The sequence below is a fragment of the Pseudochaenichthys georgianus genome, chromosome 16 (assembly GCF_902827115.2).
Source record: "Pseudochaenichthys georgianus chromosome 16, fPseGeo1.2, whole genome shotgun sequence".
NCBI classification, from domain to species: Eukaryota; Metazoa; Chordata; class Actinopteri; order Perciformes; family Channichthyidae; genus Pseudochaenichthys; species Pseudochaenichthys georgianus.
The window spans coordinates 21908792-21931417 of NC_047518.2; the positions used below are offsets into that span (position 1 = coordinate 21908792).

The 22626-nt window shown below is 40.6% G+C and overlaps 1 protein-coding gene across 1 annotated transcript in view; it reads right to left on the minus strand.

Annotated features, from left to right (window-relative positions):
- cdkal1 (CDK5 regulatory subunit associated protein 1-like 1) overlaps positions 1 to 22626 on the minus strand; it is a 314194-nt gene that overhangs the window by 121716 nt on the left and 169852 nt on the right. The window contains exons 9-10 of the mRNA XM_034102687.2: positions 17187 to 17353; positions 1111 to 1256 (exon numbers count right to left, since the gene is read on the minus strand). Coding sequence (XP_033958578.1) covers positions 1111 to 1256; positions 17187 to 17353 — 313 coding nt within the window. The remainder of the gene's footprint in view (positions 1 to 1110; positions 1257 to 17186; positions 17354 to 22626) is intronic.

The following is a 22626-nucleotide window of genomic DNA, read 5'->3' on the forward strand; positions in this document are numbered from 1 at the left end:
ACATGCATTGTGTCATTTAATTCCATGGAAGATTATTACTTCCTTAAAAATAAGAGGTTATCATCTGGCAAGAGCAATAACATGCTTGCTTATACATACCATTGCATGAATAAAGATGTTTGTTCTTAATCACACAATAAAACCTAGAGATTCAGGCCAGAAATGTGATCCAACCTCATTTTAATATGAATCCCCTTTAAGCGTATTATCGGAGCAACAATTCTATATTTATTGACTACTTCTGACATGCACTGGCTTAATTCATTGAACTCAAATTCCATGACAGATTATCTTTCATAAAGGAGAAGATTACGTTTGCATCATTCTTATATTTGTCAAAGATCAAATCCATGCTATATGTGCATTTTTCAAATATCATTTTTTGTTATGGTGGGGCTGTGACTAATCCATACCAGGAGAGCACACGTTAAGCTCCATGTGTGTGTTTATTTTGGAATAGTGTAGCTCGAGTGCGGCACTAAATTCCCCTTCAACTTGTCTATTAAATCCATGTTTGAAATGTGTAACTTTGTAAAGTAATGTTGTGATAAATGAGAAGTGAAATAAAGATGGAAAGACTAACAAAAGAGAGAGGTTTAGAAAAGAACACATCAATGTTGTCCATCAAAAACTTATATTTCTAAAAAAGTAAAGCTTGCTTTCATTGCTTGTAAAACGCATAGACGGTATACGGTTGGCAGTACGATGAATTATACTTTCTAATATCTCTGCTGAAATGTATTGTATCTGAGGCAGTACATAAACCAAAGTCTAGCTAATTCACTTTTTCACTTTTTATACAATTGATTGTGATCGAGTCCATATCCATATATGGCCACTTTACATATGAAAGTGGCCATATATGGAATGAGTAAAGACATACAGTTTGCTAAACCACTAATATTATTGTACAAGTCTCACCTATATGAGTCTTAAAGTGAAGTATTGAGAGACAAAGGGAGAGAATAAAAGAAAGAGATGTTTTCCAAACACCTTTATGAGAGCTTGGACACAGGCACCCACACAAACAAATGGCTATTTACAATGAAGAAGTGAGAGGAGAAAAAAATAAAATGTATATTGGTGACATCAGGACACATCCTGTCTTACTTCTCTTTGAGGAAGTCCACCACTTTCTTGAAGTCATCGATGCAATACTCTCTCTTCATATCCATCAGGACACTGTCTGAGGCCGACTGCACAGGAACATGAAGGAAGCCATAGACCCGCGGATGATTTAATATCTTAGCCATCTCCTAATGACACAGAGAGAAGACAAATATAAATAAAAAGGGGTTACATTTTGTACATGCATGGAGGGGAAAGGCAATAGGGGTGAACAAGTGCGAGTTTGTTTCCATGTTACATATGTTAGTGTAAGTCTTAAAGAGCCTGTGACACCATCCCAACAACTGTTGTGTAATGAAATATTGGGCTACTAGTAATCTCGAACCGTCAGTTTAAAAAAGAAAAAGCGATACCGTTCCGTTAAATATCAATAATTTCGAACATCGCGGGGAAATTCCTTGACTCATTTTGAAGTTTTGGGGGAAGCCGGAAGTGACGTCAATGCGGGAACGCTTCGAGAGCCAAACACGGACAAAGTGTGTTGTCATGCGTAGAAATGGTGAATTACTGAGATTAGGCACGTTAATAACGTTTTAATGAAGTTGACTACAGTATATTCATATTTGTCAGTGCTTTCATGTCAATTCGGCGACATAAACATAAATGATCGTGGTGAAGATGATGATTACATTAGGATTAAAAATCGGGAGTGAGAGCTGCTGAATTTCCTCCCATCGGATGTGATATAAAAACAAATCGATTATTTTTGTGGTTGTAAACTCAAGTGGATGAAACTACATTTATTAGTGCTTTCATGTCAATTCGGCGAACATATGATACATTAAATGATGAGTGAGGATGATGATTAAAAATCGTTTGTTTGAGCCGGTCTGCATTTCCTGATGAGAAAACAAACCGATGCTTTTTGTAGTTGTAGTACACCAACATGGATTAAACGTGTGTTTTTTTTACCACAATGTTGGGGAAATTAATGGATAAAATGCACGGATTATTATTATTATTCCCACTCCGATCGGGACACTAGGTCCACCGTTTCCCCGCAGCGAGGCTCCCCCCGTTGACAATTTACGTGGGCTGGGTGCAGTGGCGGACTGGCCATCGGGACGAATCCCGATGGGCCGGTACCGAAGTGGGCCGGTCGGATAAGTAACTAGCACATCCCCCATAGGCGGCGCGTGAGGCTCAGGTTTGAGAAGGCTAAATAACTTCTTTTACCTGACGCTGCCCGCCTCCGGCGTCTATAGCAAAGAGATCAACTCAGTGTGCGGAGTTTAAATCTCTCAAGTCATATTACAGGATAAAGAAAATACAGTTTAAACTGCCATGCAGAGAAGACGCCGACGTGTCGCACTTATCATTCATATTACATCATCAATCAGATCATCGATCATATAATATATTTTCTTATCTGAGTCAGCTTCTCCAGCCTCATCTGGCCGTGCAACACTCACAGTGTCACAGACTGGATGCAGAAGTATTATTTAACACATTATGTTGACGAAACACTCGAGACAAATGTAATTAAAGTCAGATCCACTCGTGTCTTAGACGTGAACGCGCTCTCAGCTGGAGAGAGAAACCCTGGCTTGATTTACCGAGTTGATAACCAGCATCGTAGGACCGCTTAGCGAGATCTCGTTTGTTAGTTTGTTGTTGTTAGTTTGTTTGTTACTCAAACATATCCAGGGTCTGTTGAACTGGCTTCGTAGTACAGGGCACAGCGCAGCAGCGCTAATGTCAAAGACACAGACATTATACATTATATTTGTATTTTACCAGGATGCAGTGACACAAATATTTACATATTTACATTTACTATCTACAGCACCCTGACATCCCCCACTCCCCCCGTTGACAATTTACTAGCGGTACCGAAGTGGGCCGGTCGAGAGTCCCGGGATGATTTTTAGTCCCAGTCCCACTGGCTAAATGACCATATGATCGCCCATATTGACGCACCTCATTCCTAAACTTCTAACAGATACAACATAAACCGATCCTTCAGCCTCATATGAGCTCTCAGACACGTTCAACATTAACCTGTCATCGCTGTCTGAGCTTGCTGCTGTGTGCGCCGTCGTGCGTTTACATCTGACTGTATATATATAAAGGTTTACATGCAGAAGCTGGGATCCTGGACGGTGCAGCTGGAGCGCTGTGCCCGCAATGACGTCACCCATCATTTGGCGGGACTTGAAGAATCCGCGAGAAGATCCAGAAAATTGTCAACATTGAAGGCAGATTAATGGTTATCAAAGTACAAATATCCAAAATCAGTTCAGTAACGGTTTTCAAGGGGACAATATGTACTCAAATTGATGGGTTTGGATGATGGGGGAAAACCGTGTCACAGGCTCTTTAACTACTGTTGCTCATATGTTTTCAATGAGGGATAGCAGATAGAAGAAGGCCACTTTTATGTTGTTAAGTTTACAAATTCATTGTTTTACAACTCCTCAAACTATTTGTTGATCTTAAAATACGTGTGTTTCAAGGCACAAAAGTTATTCTACAACCTACATTATGTAGAAACGCAGAATGTAAAGATTTAATTTACATATCCATCACAGATACATTTAATTTATTTAAAACTTTTATCTCGTTTGATTAACTGCTACACAACACTGACGGCCAGACTTTTTTGTTTTAAATCTGCACTTTGTAAAAGCTCTAAGGTTCATTTTGATACATATAAGATTTCTAATGTTTTGAATAGTAGTTTTTTTGTTGGATGACCGTATTATAATTAACATTTAAGTTACAACTGATAGTTGACAAACCTAAGACTAAAGGACAGACATGATGAACAAGTGGTTTCTATAAGCCTTGGAAGTTATGAATCTAAGGTCAGAAAATGAAAGCTCTGTAGGTATTTGATGTGATGAAGTCAATGCAAATGGGAAGAAAAGGCAACATCTCTTAGGGATGAATGATAGCTGCTAGCTTTAGATAGGATAAAGGTTCCATTAACATTCCCGACGCTGTCTGCATTCTTTTCACTCAAGACCTTCTACAACACACTGCCTCTTTTCTTTTGATTTTCTATGCCTCTTATACTGGAAACAATTAATAAAAGCATCTGGCAGAATTCATCATGTACCCACTATATCCAAAGTCCAAGGAGTCAAGGCTGCATCAGTAGGGATTCTTTATGTCTAAAAAGCCAAGAGCTTTTACTGAAGAATAAAGATCCACATCTAAGATAAAAATGGTGAAAAATAAATAAACATGAAGAAAATAATAATCTCTTTCTGGCCACCTTTGCTTTTACACTAAAGAGTCATACCAATGGTTGATGTACTGCATAGCATGAGCTCACCTTGATAACGGCATTTTCTAGAATTCAGGAAGCAGGTTTTAAGTTATTTTGCAAAACGAATAAACATATTAATATAAGACGTCAGATAAACATCAGACTGTGATGTTCAGTTTATTCTGGGAGTCGTGTTTTAAAATGAAATGTGTAGAAACTGCAGTAATCATGAAAAAAGAGACATTCAAAAAACTGCCTTCCTAGTTCCACCTCAGGATTCATTTGAAAAACACAAAATTATATTTTTCAATTAAGGCAATCATACCCAGATATTTAAGATCTGCAATTTTAGTTTATTGATACCATTTCAGCAGAAACTCTTTAGCTCATGTGTGCATCTAGCCGAATTGAAGAGGGAGGTAAAAACATGTTTTTCTTTAGTAGCAACATGAGACTTTGAATCGTGTTTTTGTCTCAGCTCCTACCCTTTAACCAAGAACCATTGCAATATATTATGTGCATTTTAATACATCATGTTAATTGGAAGAGTTACAATTTTTTTTTTTTTTCATTCATTTCTACTTTCATTTCCTCAGTAATAGAACTGGAGAGACCACAGATGTCATATTTCTTCTGATGGACATAATCAGGATGCTATCATTACCATGCTAATCACCACATAAGGAGAAAGAGAAAAAGAGAGGGGAGGAAGAAATTATTTAATGATTTCCTACAAGAATATGCTGATTGCAGTCCGTCTTCTCAATTAAGATCTATTGTAGAACGTTCCCTACTTCACACGCACGCACATGCGCACGCACACACACACAAAGCTCAGATGCAGCTCACCACAGGGGGTTGACCACTAGAAGCTGCAAATTAGAAATAATTAATTCGGTTGGAAAATGGAACTTGATTGGTGACAGAAATCAGCTTGCTGCATGTGTGTGTGTGTGTGTGTGTGTGTGTGTGTGTGTGTGTGTGTGTGTGTGTGTGTGTGTGTGTGTGTGTGTGTGTGTGTGTGTGTGTGTGTGTGTGTGTGTGTGTGTGTGTGTGTGTGTGTGTGTGTGTGTGTGTGTGTGTGTGTGTGTGTGGGGAGGGGGGGGTGGAAAGAAAACGTGTAAAGGAACATGCACTTATATGTTTTTAAAGCTTTAAGGGTAAAACAATAGCAGATTGATTATGTATCCATGAGGTATTTCTAAGTTCTTATAAGTGACTCTGATTTGAGTGTGCTTTAAAATGTTTGCAAACCACATAATTGCAATACAGGGAGGTTCAAAAAAAGTTCTAACGTATACATGACTTCATCCCATTATCCCATTCAGCATTTCATCATACAACTGACAATACCATCTAAACAATTCTTACACCATATATATTTTGTGCTATAGGAGTGAATTGCACTACACATAGTAATGGTCTGTGTGGTCATATTTATTTAACATAAGCGTTTGGTTTATTTCATAAAAGAGCACATGTTCAATGTGAAAAGTGACCGTAGATAGATTACTTCAGTTGCGATTTGGCGCTATACATATATATATATATATATATATATATTATATATAAAATTAAAAACATAAACACCTTGAATTTCAGGGGGGGCGCGGGGCTCCGTTGGGGTGGCGCAGCGCCCCCCCAAGACAATGGTAGGGGAAACACTGAGCGAACAGCAGGTCTGCCTGATGATAATTATGTGCAGGTCACAATAGGTGCATTAAGATAAGGCTTAAGCTACAGTCTATACTGCTTACTGACACAATTGCAGAACTTTGATTGTCTCAGTATAAGGATTTGTTACTGTATTTGTGTATCTGACTATATATATGTATCTGTTACTTGTCGTTACACATTGATTTTACTTTATGAAAAAATGCTTTGACCTGCCTTGCCCTTCAGTATGTATACTTCTACAGTGTATAGTTAAGCAATAGCTCACGACAGGCCGTGGTATATGCTCATTATATATAATGATATAATGAGCATATATCACGGCCTGAAGTGAGCTATTGCTTTTATAAAACGGTTACCAAGTGTGGCAATATGAAAAAAAAAATACACACTCTAATTTAAATAGTTTTTATTAGTAAATAATGATGTTCAAAATAAAATAGTCCCTCCGTTGACTTCTGCGCGAAACATAGTGCGAGGTGGTTGCTATGCAACAACACTAACAGCTAGCGAACATATTAGACAGAGAGCGTTGATCCATTATTTGGCTATTTATTTACATTCATTTGTATGTTGCCGTTTATTGTGCACCCACTGAAAAACTGTCCAGCATCAGTAGAATGGCTTACGTGGTTACTTGTTGAGGTTGTTCTAGGCTGTTGCTTGGCGTGATGAGAATATTGCTCCACTTTCTCCAGTCCCCGAGATTTGGCTTCCAGTAGCTCTGGAGAGAGCTTTTCGCACCTATGGCCACAAACGGTCATAATTTCTCTGCTTTGTTTCAAGACCCGCATCAGAAAGCTTTTGAATGGTGGTACTTTTCCAGTTGGTCTACCTGCTCTTCACGTAGCTCTGTATGTCGTCGTTTAGGGGCTTTTTGTTATGGAGATAGGCACTCCTCAATCCACTCCTCCATAGTAAGACCCCCCCGGAGGTCGAAGTTAATCTTAAATGTTTCCATTTTATGCTTTGTAAGTTTGTTTCGTAACGGAAGAAATGTAAATATATTTATAAAACTGACAAGTCAAATCAAGCAATCTGATTGGCCGATAGTGTTTTTGCGGACCTCTTTGATTACAGATTTGAAAACATCGTTGCTTGCTTTAAAAGTAGCTCAATTCATGATGTCAGACCTTGGAAAGTATCTAGATATCCCTGCCCTTATGCCAAAGGAACTGCACACTGAATATGTTTTGCCGTTTTATGTGTATGTCTGGACCGCTGCGTAAAAAGGAGGGTTTCTGCCCCGTTACTTCTCCGCTGCTTTCTTGTTCCAGTATGAAAAGCAAACTGCAGGCAGTTTGCTTTTCAGCCCAACGGTATACTGTTTTTCTCAGATGCGGAGGGATACTGACTTGTTGTGAAAAGTAACTTACAATTCTACCCGTTGTATACGCTCAGTATATCACGGCTAAGAACCAATCAGATTGCTTGATTTGACTTGTCCGTGTTATAATATTATGTATAGTAGTATGCTGCTCCAGTCTCATTAGATTAACGGACAATGGTAGCTACCCAATGGCTCCAACCGAGCCTACTGATCAGTTGTGGGTATGTGTGTGCGTGCATGTATGAATGTGTGTTGGGAGGGTGAATGGGGTCTCGGCAGATGGCATGCTAGTTTGAGTAGCAGGGCACGGCTAATGGCAACTTGGATTAATCTATAAAGGGAGGACTTTTCATTCACACAAGCCATTTATCTTGTGTGCCTGGGTCTGGGACAGAGATAATCCCATCCTCCAATGATTATACAGTACACTGATAACCATCTCTCTTGTTACCGATCCCTGTGGAGTTGAGGCCTTTTCAACGTTTGACTGCTGCTGACAGACAGTTTAGTGAGTCTGAAGTGAAAATGATGCCGTGATGCCGTGATGAAGATATCGCTCAGCGGTGCCCAGTGGCAAAAATTAAAGTGCCACTTTAATGCCTCTGCTCCCGGGAGGATGAACTATCCAGCTCAGAGCACAATTTCACAAAGGGAAATCAATCAAGAATTGTGCAAGGGGGATTTTGTTTTGTTTTTGTCTTTGCAGCGTTTAAAGCAGTATAATATTGTTTCTCAATCTGTGCCCCCTCCCCCCAACAGGCCTATCTCCCCCATTCATACAGTACAACCAGACACACAATCCTCTGATCTTTGGTTGATCAGCTCAAATAAACCAGAGAGGACATATCTTAACTGGCTTAGCTCAAAGGACCCAATATCTACTGCTTGAAATCAGATATGAATAAGAAAGAACATAAAGAAAAAAAGAGAGCGAGAGCAGATAAAAGATAGTTTGGCTCCAAGCAGTCTGACTGAGGAATAAAACCTCTACCCGGTATAAAGATGCTTTACGGCTATTCATATCCTCCCTTTAAGTTTTTAGAGAGTTTGCATAAACTGGTCGATGGGGGTAAATGCTGATATCTTTGGATGAAGTCGTCTATGTCTGGGTTGCTAATAACTGCCTGAAAGTTATTAAGCAGAGATGTCACACAGAATATTAAAGAAAAATATTAAAGAAATGCTCATATTACATTTTGTTTAAGACAAAAAACAGGCAGAGGAAGAGTAGCTAAATGTAATTTTCTCAGTCAGACAGGTTCAATACTGTATGTATCTTTTAAATATTTTTTTATACTCTATTTAGTTTTTTCCATGCATAACATCTCAATGAGACGGAGTGAAATGTGTTCTATCCTGACCAGATAGGACTCTCTGGCTGAATCAGAAATCTGTGTAAGTTCTATTTTTGTCTCTAGACCTCTGTTTCATTCATTCTACTCTGTATAATTGTTCTGTAGTTATTCTGGCTAAAATTGTGTTTTGAAATCTCAGAACAGCTAAAAAAAACCTGTTTTGCAGGCTGAAATCTAGGTAACTAACTTTTTCAGAAATCTTAAAAAACTGAAACATTTGCTTCTCAGGGTTCACTTTGACTAGGGTTCTCTTTAACTAAACAATTGTACAAATACTGAGTGCTTTACTAGGGGTTATTGTAGTAGGGTTATTTTAAAACCTCTGTAATGGCTTTAGTCTGACACTTGTCTCAAAAAGTGCAGTACAATAGGCCTGAAGGCTCAGCTGATTGCGTGAAGTGAGACAGTTTCAGTTGGTGCACATCAGCTGCAGAGAGTTAACTAATTAAAGGGGCGTAGGCCCACAGCTGTGACAACTCAGCAATCAGGACTAGTGTCCATTTTAGGCTGCACTTTCCTGGAGCGTCAGACAGACGAAGACAATAGAGTCCTGCGGGAGTCACGAGGGATGCAAAGAGGAGGAAAATCCTACTTTGATTGAGCTAAGTATCGCTGGTGTTTTTTAGCCTCTCATGCTAAAACATGCGTATATATTCCATTCATGTGTCTCCTCGCAATTACTACTGGCCCTGTGTTTCTCCTAATCGTTATAACCGGCCTGCTCTCGTCTATCCCACATGCTCCACCCAACATCTAGTTACAGGTGGCCTGTGGAACTGCCAGTCAGCTGTTCCTAAGGCTGACTTCATATCTGGCTAAGCTTCCCTGCAGTCTCTGGATTTCCTTGCTCTCACTGAGACCTGGATTACTCCATCCAACACACCCATCCCAGCAGCTCTCTCCACAGCATATTCCTTCACCCACACACCCAGACCCACTGGCAGAGGAGGTGGCACTGGTCTCCTGCTCTCTCCCAAATGGAGCTTTTCCCTCTTCAAGCTACCTAACTTCACTCCTTCCACCTTTGAATTCCATGCGGTTACTGTAACCCATCCTATACAATAAACCATTCCACCAGGCGCCTTGGGGGGACTTCTTGGAGAGATTAGATAATCTCCTCTCACACATCCCAGAAACTGGGATGGGAGACTGGGATGGGATGGGAGACTTCAACCTCCAGACAGGGAAGATATCGGAACTAACATCTCTTTTATCCGCCTTTGCTTTCTCACTGTCTCCATCCCCACCAACTCATAAAGCTGGCAATGTCCTTGATCTCATATTCTCAAGGAACTGCACTGCTTCTAACCTCTCTGTAAACCCGCATCACACCTCAGATCACTTTTTCCTTTCATTCACTCTACCCCTCTCCAAGCACAACAAACTAATCTCTTCTAATTCTGCACCTGTCCGCCGTAACCTTCGTTCCCTATCCCCCTCTACTCTGACCTCATCAGTGCTCTCAGCCCTCCCTTCGTCTGACTCGTTCCAACTCCTGCCTCCAAACTCTGCTGCAGAAACTCTCCTCTCGACTCTTTCATCCTCTCTGAACTCTCACATCTCGGCAGGCTCGTCAGTCCCCTCCTGCTCCCTGGCTAAATGACGCACTGCGTGCTCATAGAACCATCCTTCGGGCAGCTGAGCGGAAATGGTGGAGATCCAAACACCTTGACAACCTCCTAACCTATCAGGCTCTCCTCTCCTCTTTCTCTGCTTCGATCTCTCAGGCAAAAAGCACTTTCTTTCAAGATAAAATCCATTCTTCCTATTCCAATCCCAAAAAACTATTTTCTCCTCCCTCCTCGAACCCCCCAAAGCCCCCTCCCCCTTTCTGCAAAGCGACTTTGTTAACTACTTCGAAAAAAAGGTTGATGATATTCACTCTTCTTTTTCCGACTCACCTTTACTCACCGCTGGGTCACCAGACCCACCGTTCACCCACACACTGACCTCCTTTTCCCGTCTCTCCAAGTGAGGTTCTTGCCCTCATTACCTTTGCCCGTCCTACCACCTGTCCTCTGGACCCTATCCCCTCAAACCTCCTTCAGACTATCGCTCCTGATATTCTACCGTTTCTCTCCCATTTCATCAACACTTCTCTAACTTCTGGACACTTTCCAAACAGTCTCAAGGAGGCAAGAGTAAACCCTCTCTTAAAGAAACCCACTCTCAACCCGTCCGATGTTATAAACTACAGGCCTGTCCCTCTCCTCCCATTCCTGTCTAAAACACTTGAACGCGCTGTCTTTAAACAACTCTCCTGTTATCTCCATCAGAACAACCTTCTTGATCCAAACTAGTCTGGTTTCAAGGCAGGTCACTCAACAGAAACTGCCCTCCTTGCTGTCTCTGAGGAACTGCACACTGCTAAAGCAGCCTCCCTCTCCTCTGTCATCATCCTTCTGGACCTGTCTGCTGCATTCGTGAATCATCAGATCCTCCTTCGCACTCTCCAAGAACTTGGAGTTTCAGGCTCTGCACTTTCCCTCCTCACTTCATACCTCAAAGACCGTACCTACAGGGTAACTTGGAGAGGGTCCGATTCCGACCCTTGTCAATTAACTACAGGGGTCCCTCAGGGCTCTGTCCTTGGTCCCCTCTTCTTCTACACAAACTTGCTCGGATCAGTCATTAGCCCGCATGGTTTTTCATACCACTGCTACGCTGACGACACCCAATTAATTCTGTCTTTACCCAAGTTGACGCACGCATCTCTGCTTGTCTAGCAGACATCTCTCTCCTCAGTCTGCTCACCACCTCAAGCTCAACCTTGACAAGACTGAACTGCTTTTTCTTCCGGGAAAATATTGTCCCACTCTTGACCTAACAATCAATATCGGCCCCTCTGTTGTTTCCCAGACTCAGACTGCAAGGAATCTGGGTGTGACCCTAGATAACAACCTGTCCTTCACTGCAAACATCACTGCTACAACCCGCTGCTGCAGATACATGCTTTACAACATCAGGAGCATACGTCCCCAGCTGACCCAGAAAGCGACGCAGGTTCTGGTCCAGGCTCTCGTCATCTCACGCCTAGACTACTGCAACTTCCTCCTGGCTGGTCTACCTGCATGTGCCATCCGACCTCTGCAGCTCATCCAGAATGCAGCGGCTCGCCTGGTCTTCAACCTTTCTAAATTCTCCCACACCACACCGCTCCCTTCACTGGCTTCCAGTATCTGCTAGAATCCACTTCAAGACACTGGTAATTGCGTACCATGCAGTGAATGAATCTGGCCCTTCCTACATCCAGGACACAGTTAAACCATACACCCCAGCACGTGCACTCCGCATCAGCCAAACGGCTCGCTGCACCTGCACTGCGAGGGGGATCCAAGTTCCCATCAGCAAAAACATGTGGGTTTGCTATCCTGGCTCCAAAATGGTGGAATGAGCTCCCCATTGAAATCAGGACAGCAGAAAGCCTACACATCATCCGGCGCAGACTGAAAACTCATCTCTTTGGACTCCACTTCGAGCAATAAAATGACTAACAAAGCACTTGTATACTAATAAAGGACTGGCTTATCTAAAGCCAGTTGAGTAGCACTTGAAATATTTTGGCTCTATGAAACCTGATGTACTTATATGATTCTGTTTTCTTCAAGTTTGTATCTTCTTGGTAGAATGCACTTATTGTAAGTCGCTTTGGATAAAAGCGACTTACAAAACATGTCAGATGTGTGCAAATGTTTACATATACTATACATTTTCACATTGATTAATGTATTTTTCGCAGCAACTGCATTTATACTTTTTGGTAGTGTAAGAATTATAACACTGTTGGATCCTACATTGAGGAAGGACATGACTGATCAAAAATTGCTTGCACAAAACATATTTCATAATGACGTTCAGAACAAAAGACACCTGTTGACAAAACAGTCAATAATTTCAAGAACATGGAGAAACGGTCTCATACTTTTTCTTGTACTCATTTAAAAAATTGTTTCAAACAAAACATCAACCTTGGTGTAGAGGAGCCACTCACAGCAAGAAAACTGTTGAAATTGTTGGGGAAGAACTTTAACTTATAAACAAAAATATATTTCTGAAGCAGACACATTTGAAATCAAGGGTTTTACATCAATTCTTATTAGGGAAAAGATGAATAAATCTTTCTTCTTTGTCATTATTAGTATACTATATGTCACATTCTTCCTCAGATATGGTGGTATTGGATAAGGACACGTTGGTGATTGCATCACAACAACACACAGGCAAAGACAGATTCCCCAGAGTGGCAGCCTGCAGACGGGTTACAGTCTGGTTCAAGTGAATGTTCTGAAGCCAAATCAGAATAAGTAGCAACTAGCTGCATTCATACACACTCACAGACGAGCCCACGCTAGAGTATTAGCAGGGTTCACCCAGGGGAGTCTGGAGAGGAAATGATTCTACAAGCTGTTCCCAGGATAATACGTTGGGTCCCCGTGTGTGTGTACTGGCGCACACAAACACACAGGCGGTGGGAACTGTGTTCAGCAGCAGATAGAGAAACTCAACTCCCAATGGTATTAAACATTTCAAACACTTCACACAATTTTCCCTGGCGGGTATACTGAGGCCTGCTGTACCACACAGAGTGCATATGGAACCTGTGTATTGCACAGTAAAATGGGAAATTAAGTGCAGAAGTAGCATTTTAATTGCACACTATTGTGCTGTGTGCAATCAGATTTTTGTGGAAAATAATGTATTGCCAATACTGCACTATTAAGCATCTTCCTCATTATGATGACTGTATGAAGTCGTATTACACGACAATTATTAATTCACTGCAGTAAGTCCAGACTCATCATTCAGAGGAACATCAGAATAGCTTTACTATGAGAATTCATTTGTCGCCGGGTCCCTCACACAATGCTACATTAGGCCTCTAATGTAGAGGGGCTCCCAAAGGCTTCATTAAAATGAAAATGGTCTGAGAGGGTGTGTCTGATTAGCTCATACAGCTGTGCTAGAGTGAATATCGGAGTGTGAAGGTGAGAGATGCGTTTGTGTCTGTCAGTGACTGTGTGTATTCATGTGTGTCAATGCTTGTGTCCTGGGTATGAATAATATCAGCCCATGCAGAGGTTAGCACACATATTTGCCTACAAATGCTTTAAATGTAGAATTTTTTTTACTGACTGTTTTGGATGCTTTTTGAATGATGCAAGCAAACAAATGTTTTACATCAAGCTAGCGCATCAGACTACTGAATGAGAACAGCATATCTGATGAATCTCTAGTTGAACTGAAATAAGCTCTGCAGAGGATGGTTAATAGACAACTGCTATTTCATCCATCCCAGTCTGACTGATTGCTACGTACGAGCAGGCTACTTTCACACCTCATTTACTGAGTATCCTAGCATGCTAGATTCAATCACACACATACACCCACACAAAAATTGCTCGTGCACAGGTATCTGCATTCATGCACGCACGCACGCACGCACGCACACGCACACACACACACACGCAAACCTTATATAGGATGACCTACTGTTACCATTTTGACAGCATTCAAGCCAATCATATACAGTATAATCAGCAAATGGACAGACGATTATATGGATGGACAGATTTATTTTTAAAATGTTTAATAATATAACATTTCGAGAGAGAAAAAAATATACTAAGATGCTTTTTGACTTGCAACTACTCCAGTAAAAGTGTCCAGTGACTGCACAATACAATCAACTAAAATGTCAGAGACAAGTGGCCCATGATAGCGATTGGGCCTTTAACTGCTCCAATCAGCAAATGGTGCTATGAGGCTGTCAGGAAGAACCGGCAGCACGTTGGAAGAAATTGTGTGTTCTGGTGTGACAGAGGGAGACAGCGCAAAAGTGTTGATCTCAGGGAGAGAGGGTGATCTTTCAGTAGGAAGTGGAGAGGTAGCTTGGCCTTTTCAGATTCAATCAAAGCCATTCAGTATGACGCTGTTATATAAGCACTGGTGTTCACCGAAAGAGGAGACAGCAGGATATCATTTGGCCTTTACTTAAGATGAAGGATAAAGCTACTTCAGAGATTTGGCCTTAATCATCATTACACCGTTCTTATTTCAGTGATTGCCACCACCACGAGAGGAATTGGAGAGAAGAGAAAAAAGATGAGGTGAAAAAAGAGTAATTACAAAGAGAAAAACTAAAGTTTGAAAGGTAGGGGAAGTGATGACAGAATTACAACAGGGAAAACAAGAATATGAAGGATTACAGAAATACAATATGTTAAGGAGAAAGGGGAGTAAAAAGTGTCAGAGAGGACAAAAAGGCAACATTAAAGATGAAGAAATGAGACCTCAGACTCAAGGAAGAGTCAAAAGGAAACTTTTAAAAACATCCTGTTGAAAAGATAATATGGCAGGTTTCTTGGTTAATGATTGAGCTCACAACCATTGCCAGAATGGAAAGTTTATAAGTAGGTCAAGAAGGGAAAAAAAGGGAAAGTGTGTGTTGGGGGGTGTGTAGAGAGGGGTAGGCAGGGGAGAAGTGGAAAGAGAAGATATGATTAAGGGTAAATGGGGGACAGGAGCAACAAAAGACAATGATAAGTAAAAGTAAAGCACCCTTATCTTCTTTATGTAGGGTAATTGACTGAGGAATTAATGCTTAAAAATATATAATTCAATTCAATGCATGGACGTGAGGAGTGAAAAGGCCGGTAGCATATGAGATGATTCTTAGCATGCACGCACGCACGCACGCGCGCACACACACACACACACACACACACACACACACACACACACACACACACACACACAGCTAGTGTGTCGTCCTAGTATATTTCTAATTATCAGTTAATTGTTATTCCCTATCATTAGGAGGGTGTTTTTTTTAATTGTAATGTAGCCAAGCAGAAACCCTACCTATACATGTGGGGGACAATTAGCCACCTCCATTAACCCCTGGTTAATTACAACCACCATCGCTGCTTCCCACAGCACTTTCCCACTTCTTTTTAGCCCTCTTCTCTATCCCCGGGCCTTCATCCCCAATTTCTGCCCTCATTTCATTTAGTTATGACTTTGAAATCTCTACAGATTGTTGGAATCAAAAGTACATCTGTTGTGAACTGGACTGGCTTCTTCTTTTTGTTACCTGAAAGTTTTGTTTCATTGTAGTTTTATAGGTTACCATAACCCTATATCAGCCCTCTTAACAGTTGTTTTTTTTTGTCCCCTATTCTGTTCTTTCCAAACCATTTTCCTCAGATATGAGACTGTGAATCCTAACAGGGAAGATAAACGATATTACTTGATGGTTAAAAATGATTGTGACAAATAAACCAAAGACAAAAAAGAGGAAGCTAACCCCTGACATACACATAAAATCGTCGTATTCAATTTCCCTCTTTTCTTGTGATTATCCTGTTCTACTTATCTGCTTAAGTTGCCTCAAATGGACAAAGTTACAGCCATACTGCTGAGTCCGGTGGCAACAATAAGTGTTGTGCTTTTCAGCCATGATATGTTGACAGTTGTTCAAATATTCTATGTCACCACACAAGAGAAATAAGAGCTACATTTAGGTCCATTTTCATAGAGCAGACACACATATGCTGCAGATCCAGTGACCAACATTGAACCCTCTTCAACGTTAGCAAAACTCAACCCTCAGTTTAGTTCTAAATCATGGAATTGTACAGAATAACAATATGATTACAGAATAAAATGTAGGTTTCAGTAAGTTATCTTGCACATTCATTTCAATTGGGCAAATGAGCTGTGGTCACTCAAACCCTCCCATGTCCCCATACCCTCCGTGTCACAGAGTTCTACTATCCTCTAGGCTCAATGTGTGTGTCAAGGCTGAACTTGGACAACTCTAAAATAATTGGGACAAAGTAAGGCAATTTTTAAATAGCGGTTTCTGTTTAGTTGTTTTCCTTTCTCTTTTCTCTTTGTGTGTTGACTAAAAGCAGAGACTGGGCATGCCTTTTGTACATTTTTAGAGGAACATTGTGATCAAATCTAATAGTATGTTGTCACCCTAACACTTCAAGAAACAATAAGTACAAAAAAAGTATTTAAATGATGGAAAACGAATGTCTGACAGAGACAAACATACAAAGAGAGAGGGGGGTAAAAAGAGAAATGGGGAGCGACAAGAGAAAACAATGTCCATTGTTCCATTAGGGAAGACAATAATGGCTGATAAAATGAGGTTGCTAAAGAGGACACAATGGTCCGTAATTGACTCATTAGGGAGAGAAGAGAATGAACTGCACTAATGAGTGCAGTATGAGCACTGCAGCTAAACTGCTTGGTAAGCAAAACAGACAGGCATTACGTTTATTAAATCTAGGCAAAGCAATATTATTAGTTTGAAGAATGGGATAGTACATAAGACCAAAGGGACAAGAACAAAACGGTAACAAAAAAAAGCAAAACTCAGCCGTGCCTAGTTATTTTTAGTTTGTATTTATCAGTGGTGATGTATTATGTTTGATGGTACTTCTGGCTGAAATGGGTCAACATGTACTGTGCATACCTCTAGGTGTTCCAGGATATACGGTGGGTTGGTCATACCCAGCCTCAGCATGGCTCCTTCAGGGATCTCCTCCACCAGTCTCCACAGCAGTGTGGGCAGGTCTGTGCCTATGTCTCTCCCGTAGGCACCTGTGTCTTCACTGGTCAACCAGATCTCACACACTCCCTCTGGAAAGAGACAGAAAAACAAGAATTTAACATGCTTAATATCTAACTTTGTTATTTTATAGTTTTGAAAGATATATCAAATTAGCTTGATCTGACAGTATTAGTATTCTGACATCTTGTGAGTCAGTTGATATGGTTTATCGGTGGTAATACAGATTGTTCATACAGTATGCTTCTCCATAAACAAACTGACCAGTATATTATCAATTGATAATGGCTCATCCAACTGGACTTGCAGATACACCTAGTGTTTTTGGAAGCAAGCAGCATGGGTCATTTGTTTGGAAGAAACCCAGTGCATGACATTAAGGATTTTGGGAGATGTGGGCCATCTAAGCTAATTTACAGATGGCCCTGAGCCCAATAGAGATTGCCCTGAAAAATGCGCGCGGACGAAATGACGCACAAAGGGTTTAGGGGGCCTCCGTCCCCCTAGAACATTTAGATTTTTGCAGGTCTTAGATGCTGTCTGGTGCATTCTCTAGACTGAATTATAAGATGAACCACCACAATATTATATTGTACAATTTCAATGTTATTCTTCATTTCACTTGTTTGTTTGTTCTTGTTTGTGTTTTCTCGCTTGCATGCCCTGCATAGCTATAAGAAATACTTAAGTTGTTGGTCAAGACACTTTCCATCTGATGAAGGCAAATGCCTTCCCAGATGTACAAAAGTAGAAAACATTACATTTAGTTATAACTGCCAAAACAAACGTTATTTACACTATTATGGCCCCTGTTAAAAATGGTTGTAATGTTACTGTAAGTTGGTCGAACGAATGCCTCCTCATCCAGAAGCTGACCGAGCAGACCCGAGCAGCAGTCGAGAGGAGCCGAGCGCATCCGCGAAGTACACAAAATGGCGATATCAGAGTACGCAATACTCTTCAGTTGCGCCACTTATGTGACAGACAAGAATAGTCAATTCTAATGTCTAACACTTAATGTGGAGAAAGAGATGTCCTGTATGGGTTGATTGTGCGTTGATCTGTTGGTAATGCCTCTGGGTTCCGGTGGGCATGTAAACAAATGCATAATGCTGCGCTATACTTTGTGGCCTCACCCAGTTGCATAGCGACACTTATTGTTTAGGTGTCTTATAATAAGCAGGTAGTCATATCATTAGCTACTGTAGAACTATCTAGATCTGATCGATATGGTCATAAATGCGAGTGAAGTCTAATCTGACGGGAGAGAGAGATCAGCTGCTGCTGACGAGTCGACACGCAGCTCTGCATAACCACATGCAGCGGTGAGCGGAACAAAACACACACTTCAGGTTAGAATATCACACGTAGCTATTTTAATTACCTCTCAAACTACCTAAACTAGTTATAGATATGTTTAGTTTTACTGTCGGGTCACTCATTACTGGATCCGCGAGCTGCATGATACTGGCATAATAGATTGCCCGATCGTGCAACCTAAAGGTCTAAAAAAATGAATTTGTTTTGTATTGATAATAAGCATGGCTTTCTTCAGGTTTCAGCTCATACATATATTAAACATTTTCCCAGTTTCATAAGAATAGCCCGATCAATACGGGATATTTAATCATGCTTTTACCGCATTGGCCAGCTCAAGCAACATCACTACTCCAGCATCACAGTAGCTTTTCATAAGTATTATTATTTCATTACCTTTATGAGTCTCTTGTTGTCATTGCCTAAATGCACCAATGCTTTGGCAGAACCTAGGCACTGACAAGTATTAAAAATGCCCGTCCTCTAATCGGCATTTCAGGAGTGTGAAGGTCAAATACAGCAAGAGGGGAAGAGCTACTGGCTTCATGCTAAATTAGTGCTAGAGCTTAATGATCTAACTGTCATTTGGCTGTAGGTCTGGAAATGGTTGAGTGTCTGCTTAAGTTATGTGCTACGACATATCATATTATGCAGGCACAGAAAATACATTTGCACTCGTGGGGGCACAATCTGAAGTACACACAGACGAAAAAATACACACAGAAAACCACACAACCTTCATTATCATTAGCTGTGCAGAGACAGACAGAAAGATGCATGAAATCATTCAGAGAGTAAAGATGGTTAATTGGACTGTGTGTGTGTGTGTGTGTGTGTGTGTGTGAGAGAGAGAGAGAGAGAGAGAGAGAGAGAGAGAGAGAGAGAGAGAGAGAGAGAGAGAGAGAGAGAGAGAGAGAGAGAGAGAGAGAGAGAGAGAGAGAGAGAGAGAAGAACTGTGTTTTAAACATGCATAGGCTAGATAGATTAAAGATGATGACAGTATAATTGTCCGGAGTGAAAGAGTTTCCAAAGCTCATCATCATTGACATTAAGATGCACTAATGATTTCTGGAGCCAGCCAGGTCTAAATGCACCATCAGAAACATCAATCAATCACACGTGATCAGATCTAAAGGCTTACACATACGAATGCACCCACACTCACACACTATACAATAATGCATTCAGGAAGTGATATTCATTTGCTTCAGTATGCAGTTAATAGAATCATATTTCACCTTCTTCAGATACTCAGTAATAGCTTTGTTCATTAAATGGTCTTTAGCATTTATTAACTCAATGTATTTTTACTTTAAATGTAGGCTCTATTTTAGCAATGTCACACTTCACAGACACAGATACTCATCAAGTGTTCACCCCTTGAGATCTTCACTGGAGGTAAAGATGTATGCAGAGACGTGTTATCTTCAGCCACCATTGAGTCATAATGACTGAGTGTCTTTGTTTAGCAACATACAATGTTTAATTTGCTACCTTGTCACACATTTTTTGTATCTTTTTAGCCTGAAGGAGGGTAGTGACGGCCAATTCCCAGGTCAGCTAATGTCAGCTTGCCAATTTATCTGCCAGGGTCTAACCCTGCATGCATCATCTGCATCCCAGGAGTGAGAATATTCCTACACCCACTGCACCAACAGCATCACTTCCCACGTAACAGTTCTGTCCCAGAATAATGTTGGCAAAGTGCTCTCCTCGCCAGACCTGCAATACATTGGCATAGTAGCTGAATTGGTTCCTTTCAAAACAACATTCCTATGATTCCAAACACATATTGCTGCCAAGCGAGCAAGCTTGTGTACTGCCTGCGAGGAAATGCATCTTGTGATCCCTGTGCTAATTGTGTTTTGAACAGGGTGATGCTTAGGAAAAGTGTCTGGTGTTTAGTCAAGGCCAGAGTCATACCTATATGTCCAGATAAACTCAATAACATGCCCAGTTATTCCCCCCTGTGGCCTGCTTCTCTATCCCTTTTGTATTAGGTGTGCCAATGGAGTTATTGTTGGCCACAGAAAGAGAGAAGGTGGCCGTTTCATCAGGAAATGTTAGCGTGCTCTCCCTTCACTATCTGCTCTGATACACACTATACAGCTGCTTCCTCTGGTTTTGGTATGTGTGCAGTGGAGAGAGGGGGCACACAGGTGCAGGGTGAAATGCGTCTGTGCATCAGTCATGGCAAGATTACTACAAACAAATTATTCACAATAGGAGAAATGTGTAAACCTAAACATTTCCATTTGATATTGTACTTTAAATGTGCAATGATTGTCAAAATGTATGCGTTAAAATAGTAGAAAGCATAATGTCAAGACAACAATTTCAGTATATGACTATTGCAGTAATACTGTTACTAACTGATAATTACAAGTTGTATCCCTTGATATAACATCAGCAAGTTCTAGCAACCCTTCACCTCACAATTTTTCCATGTCACGTTATGATGAATGTTCATGTTGGAGCAGTTGTAAACAAGGGAGGAGAGCAGGGCACTTTCCCTAAAAGCTAATAACATTCAGTGAACTCTGACCCAGCAGCACCAACACGGTCCCAGGAGGAGGGAATAAACGGCAGATGGAAAGAGGGCAGGACAGGAAGATATTAAAGATGAATTTAAGCATCTCTTCAGGTCTGAGCTTTCAGGGGTAGGGGGAGATAGACGGAGAGAGAGAACAGGCACAGGAGGAAAAAGCTTGGTGTGTGTAGAAGCCGCATTTTTTTTCGTTGTCCAAGAATAACACCATCAGCATGTCTGACAAATGTCACACACATATCAAATAATCATTACTCCAAGTATCTGCCACATACTTGTTTGCTGTGTGTTTAAATGTGTGTGCATGTGTCTGTACGTGTATCCGTAGGAAAATGTGTGCGTCAGTTTTTGTGTGTGTGTCTGCGTGTGTGTGGGTGTCTGTGTTCAAACCTACAGTGTTGGGCGTCTCTTTGTGTTTTCAATAAACACTTTCAAGTATGTTTCACTATGCCATTGTTGCCACTTTGTCCTTCCTTATGATTTCAAGTCTATTAGCAAGACATACAAAAGCAAAGCAAAGAAGGAAGAATACAAATAAATAAGTAGATCAAACAAAACAGAACAAAGGTGGAAGCGAACTGGATGTTGATGTGTTTATGTTGACCGATCGACTAAATCTATGTTGCAGTTTTGGAAAAAAAAGACTCAGCTTAAAAGGCCTATAAACTGCAGTGTTTAAAATCACACCAGCACATACTGGGGAAGACCTCTATATAGGATTATACTGTTTACATATATATGATGTCTTATGGCCCTGTGTCTCTGCTCCGCCTCTGGATGAAAGGATATGAAGAGTGGGAGGAGAGAAGAGATGAGGGCTTTGAAGTGGTTGCTTTGAAGAAGCATGACAGAACCAATTGATTCAGGTGATTGGGAGCTTTAGTAAAAGCCACTGTTGGAACGGTAAACGGGTCTTAAATCATAAATGAGACACACAAGCGGCACAACATGACCACACATTTCCATGTCATGCTTGTTTCTATTAGCTGGTACATTCTGGCTCGGGTTCCTTCAAAAGCATATACAACAAGACGTGCTTACATAAATAAAAGTCAAGCTGTGTAAATATCTTCCAGCAACATGACAAATATTCACCGCATTTAGCATAACAAAATTATATTGAATGAATTTTAATTCAATTACATTATTTATCATAACAGCCATTTGTTGTTGTCTTATATGCCTCAACCTATAATGAAAACTGACTTTATAACCAGGTTAAGCATTATTATTATATTTTCATTTTATACTTTCCTCACCTTTTTTCACCTCAAAAAGCAATATAAATATGAGAAAAGGCTAAATAATATATTTATAATATACTTACTTATGCATTATGTTAAACATGACTTTAACAACTTAAAGTGACATACATTTGGACATGAACTTACATTTTCTAATTATTAACTGACTCATTACTTTTGCATTGCATTGTGATTTGTTGTTATATAATATTCGTGCTTTAGTCTCAACAGCACG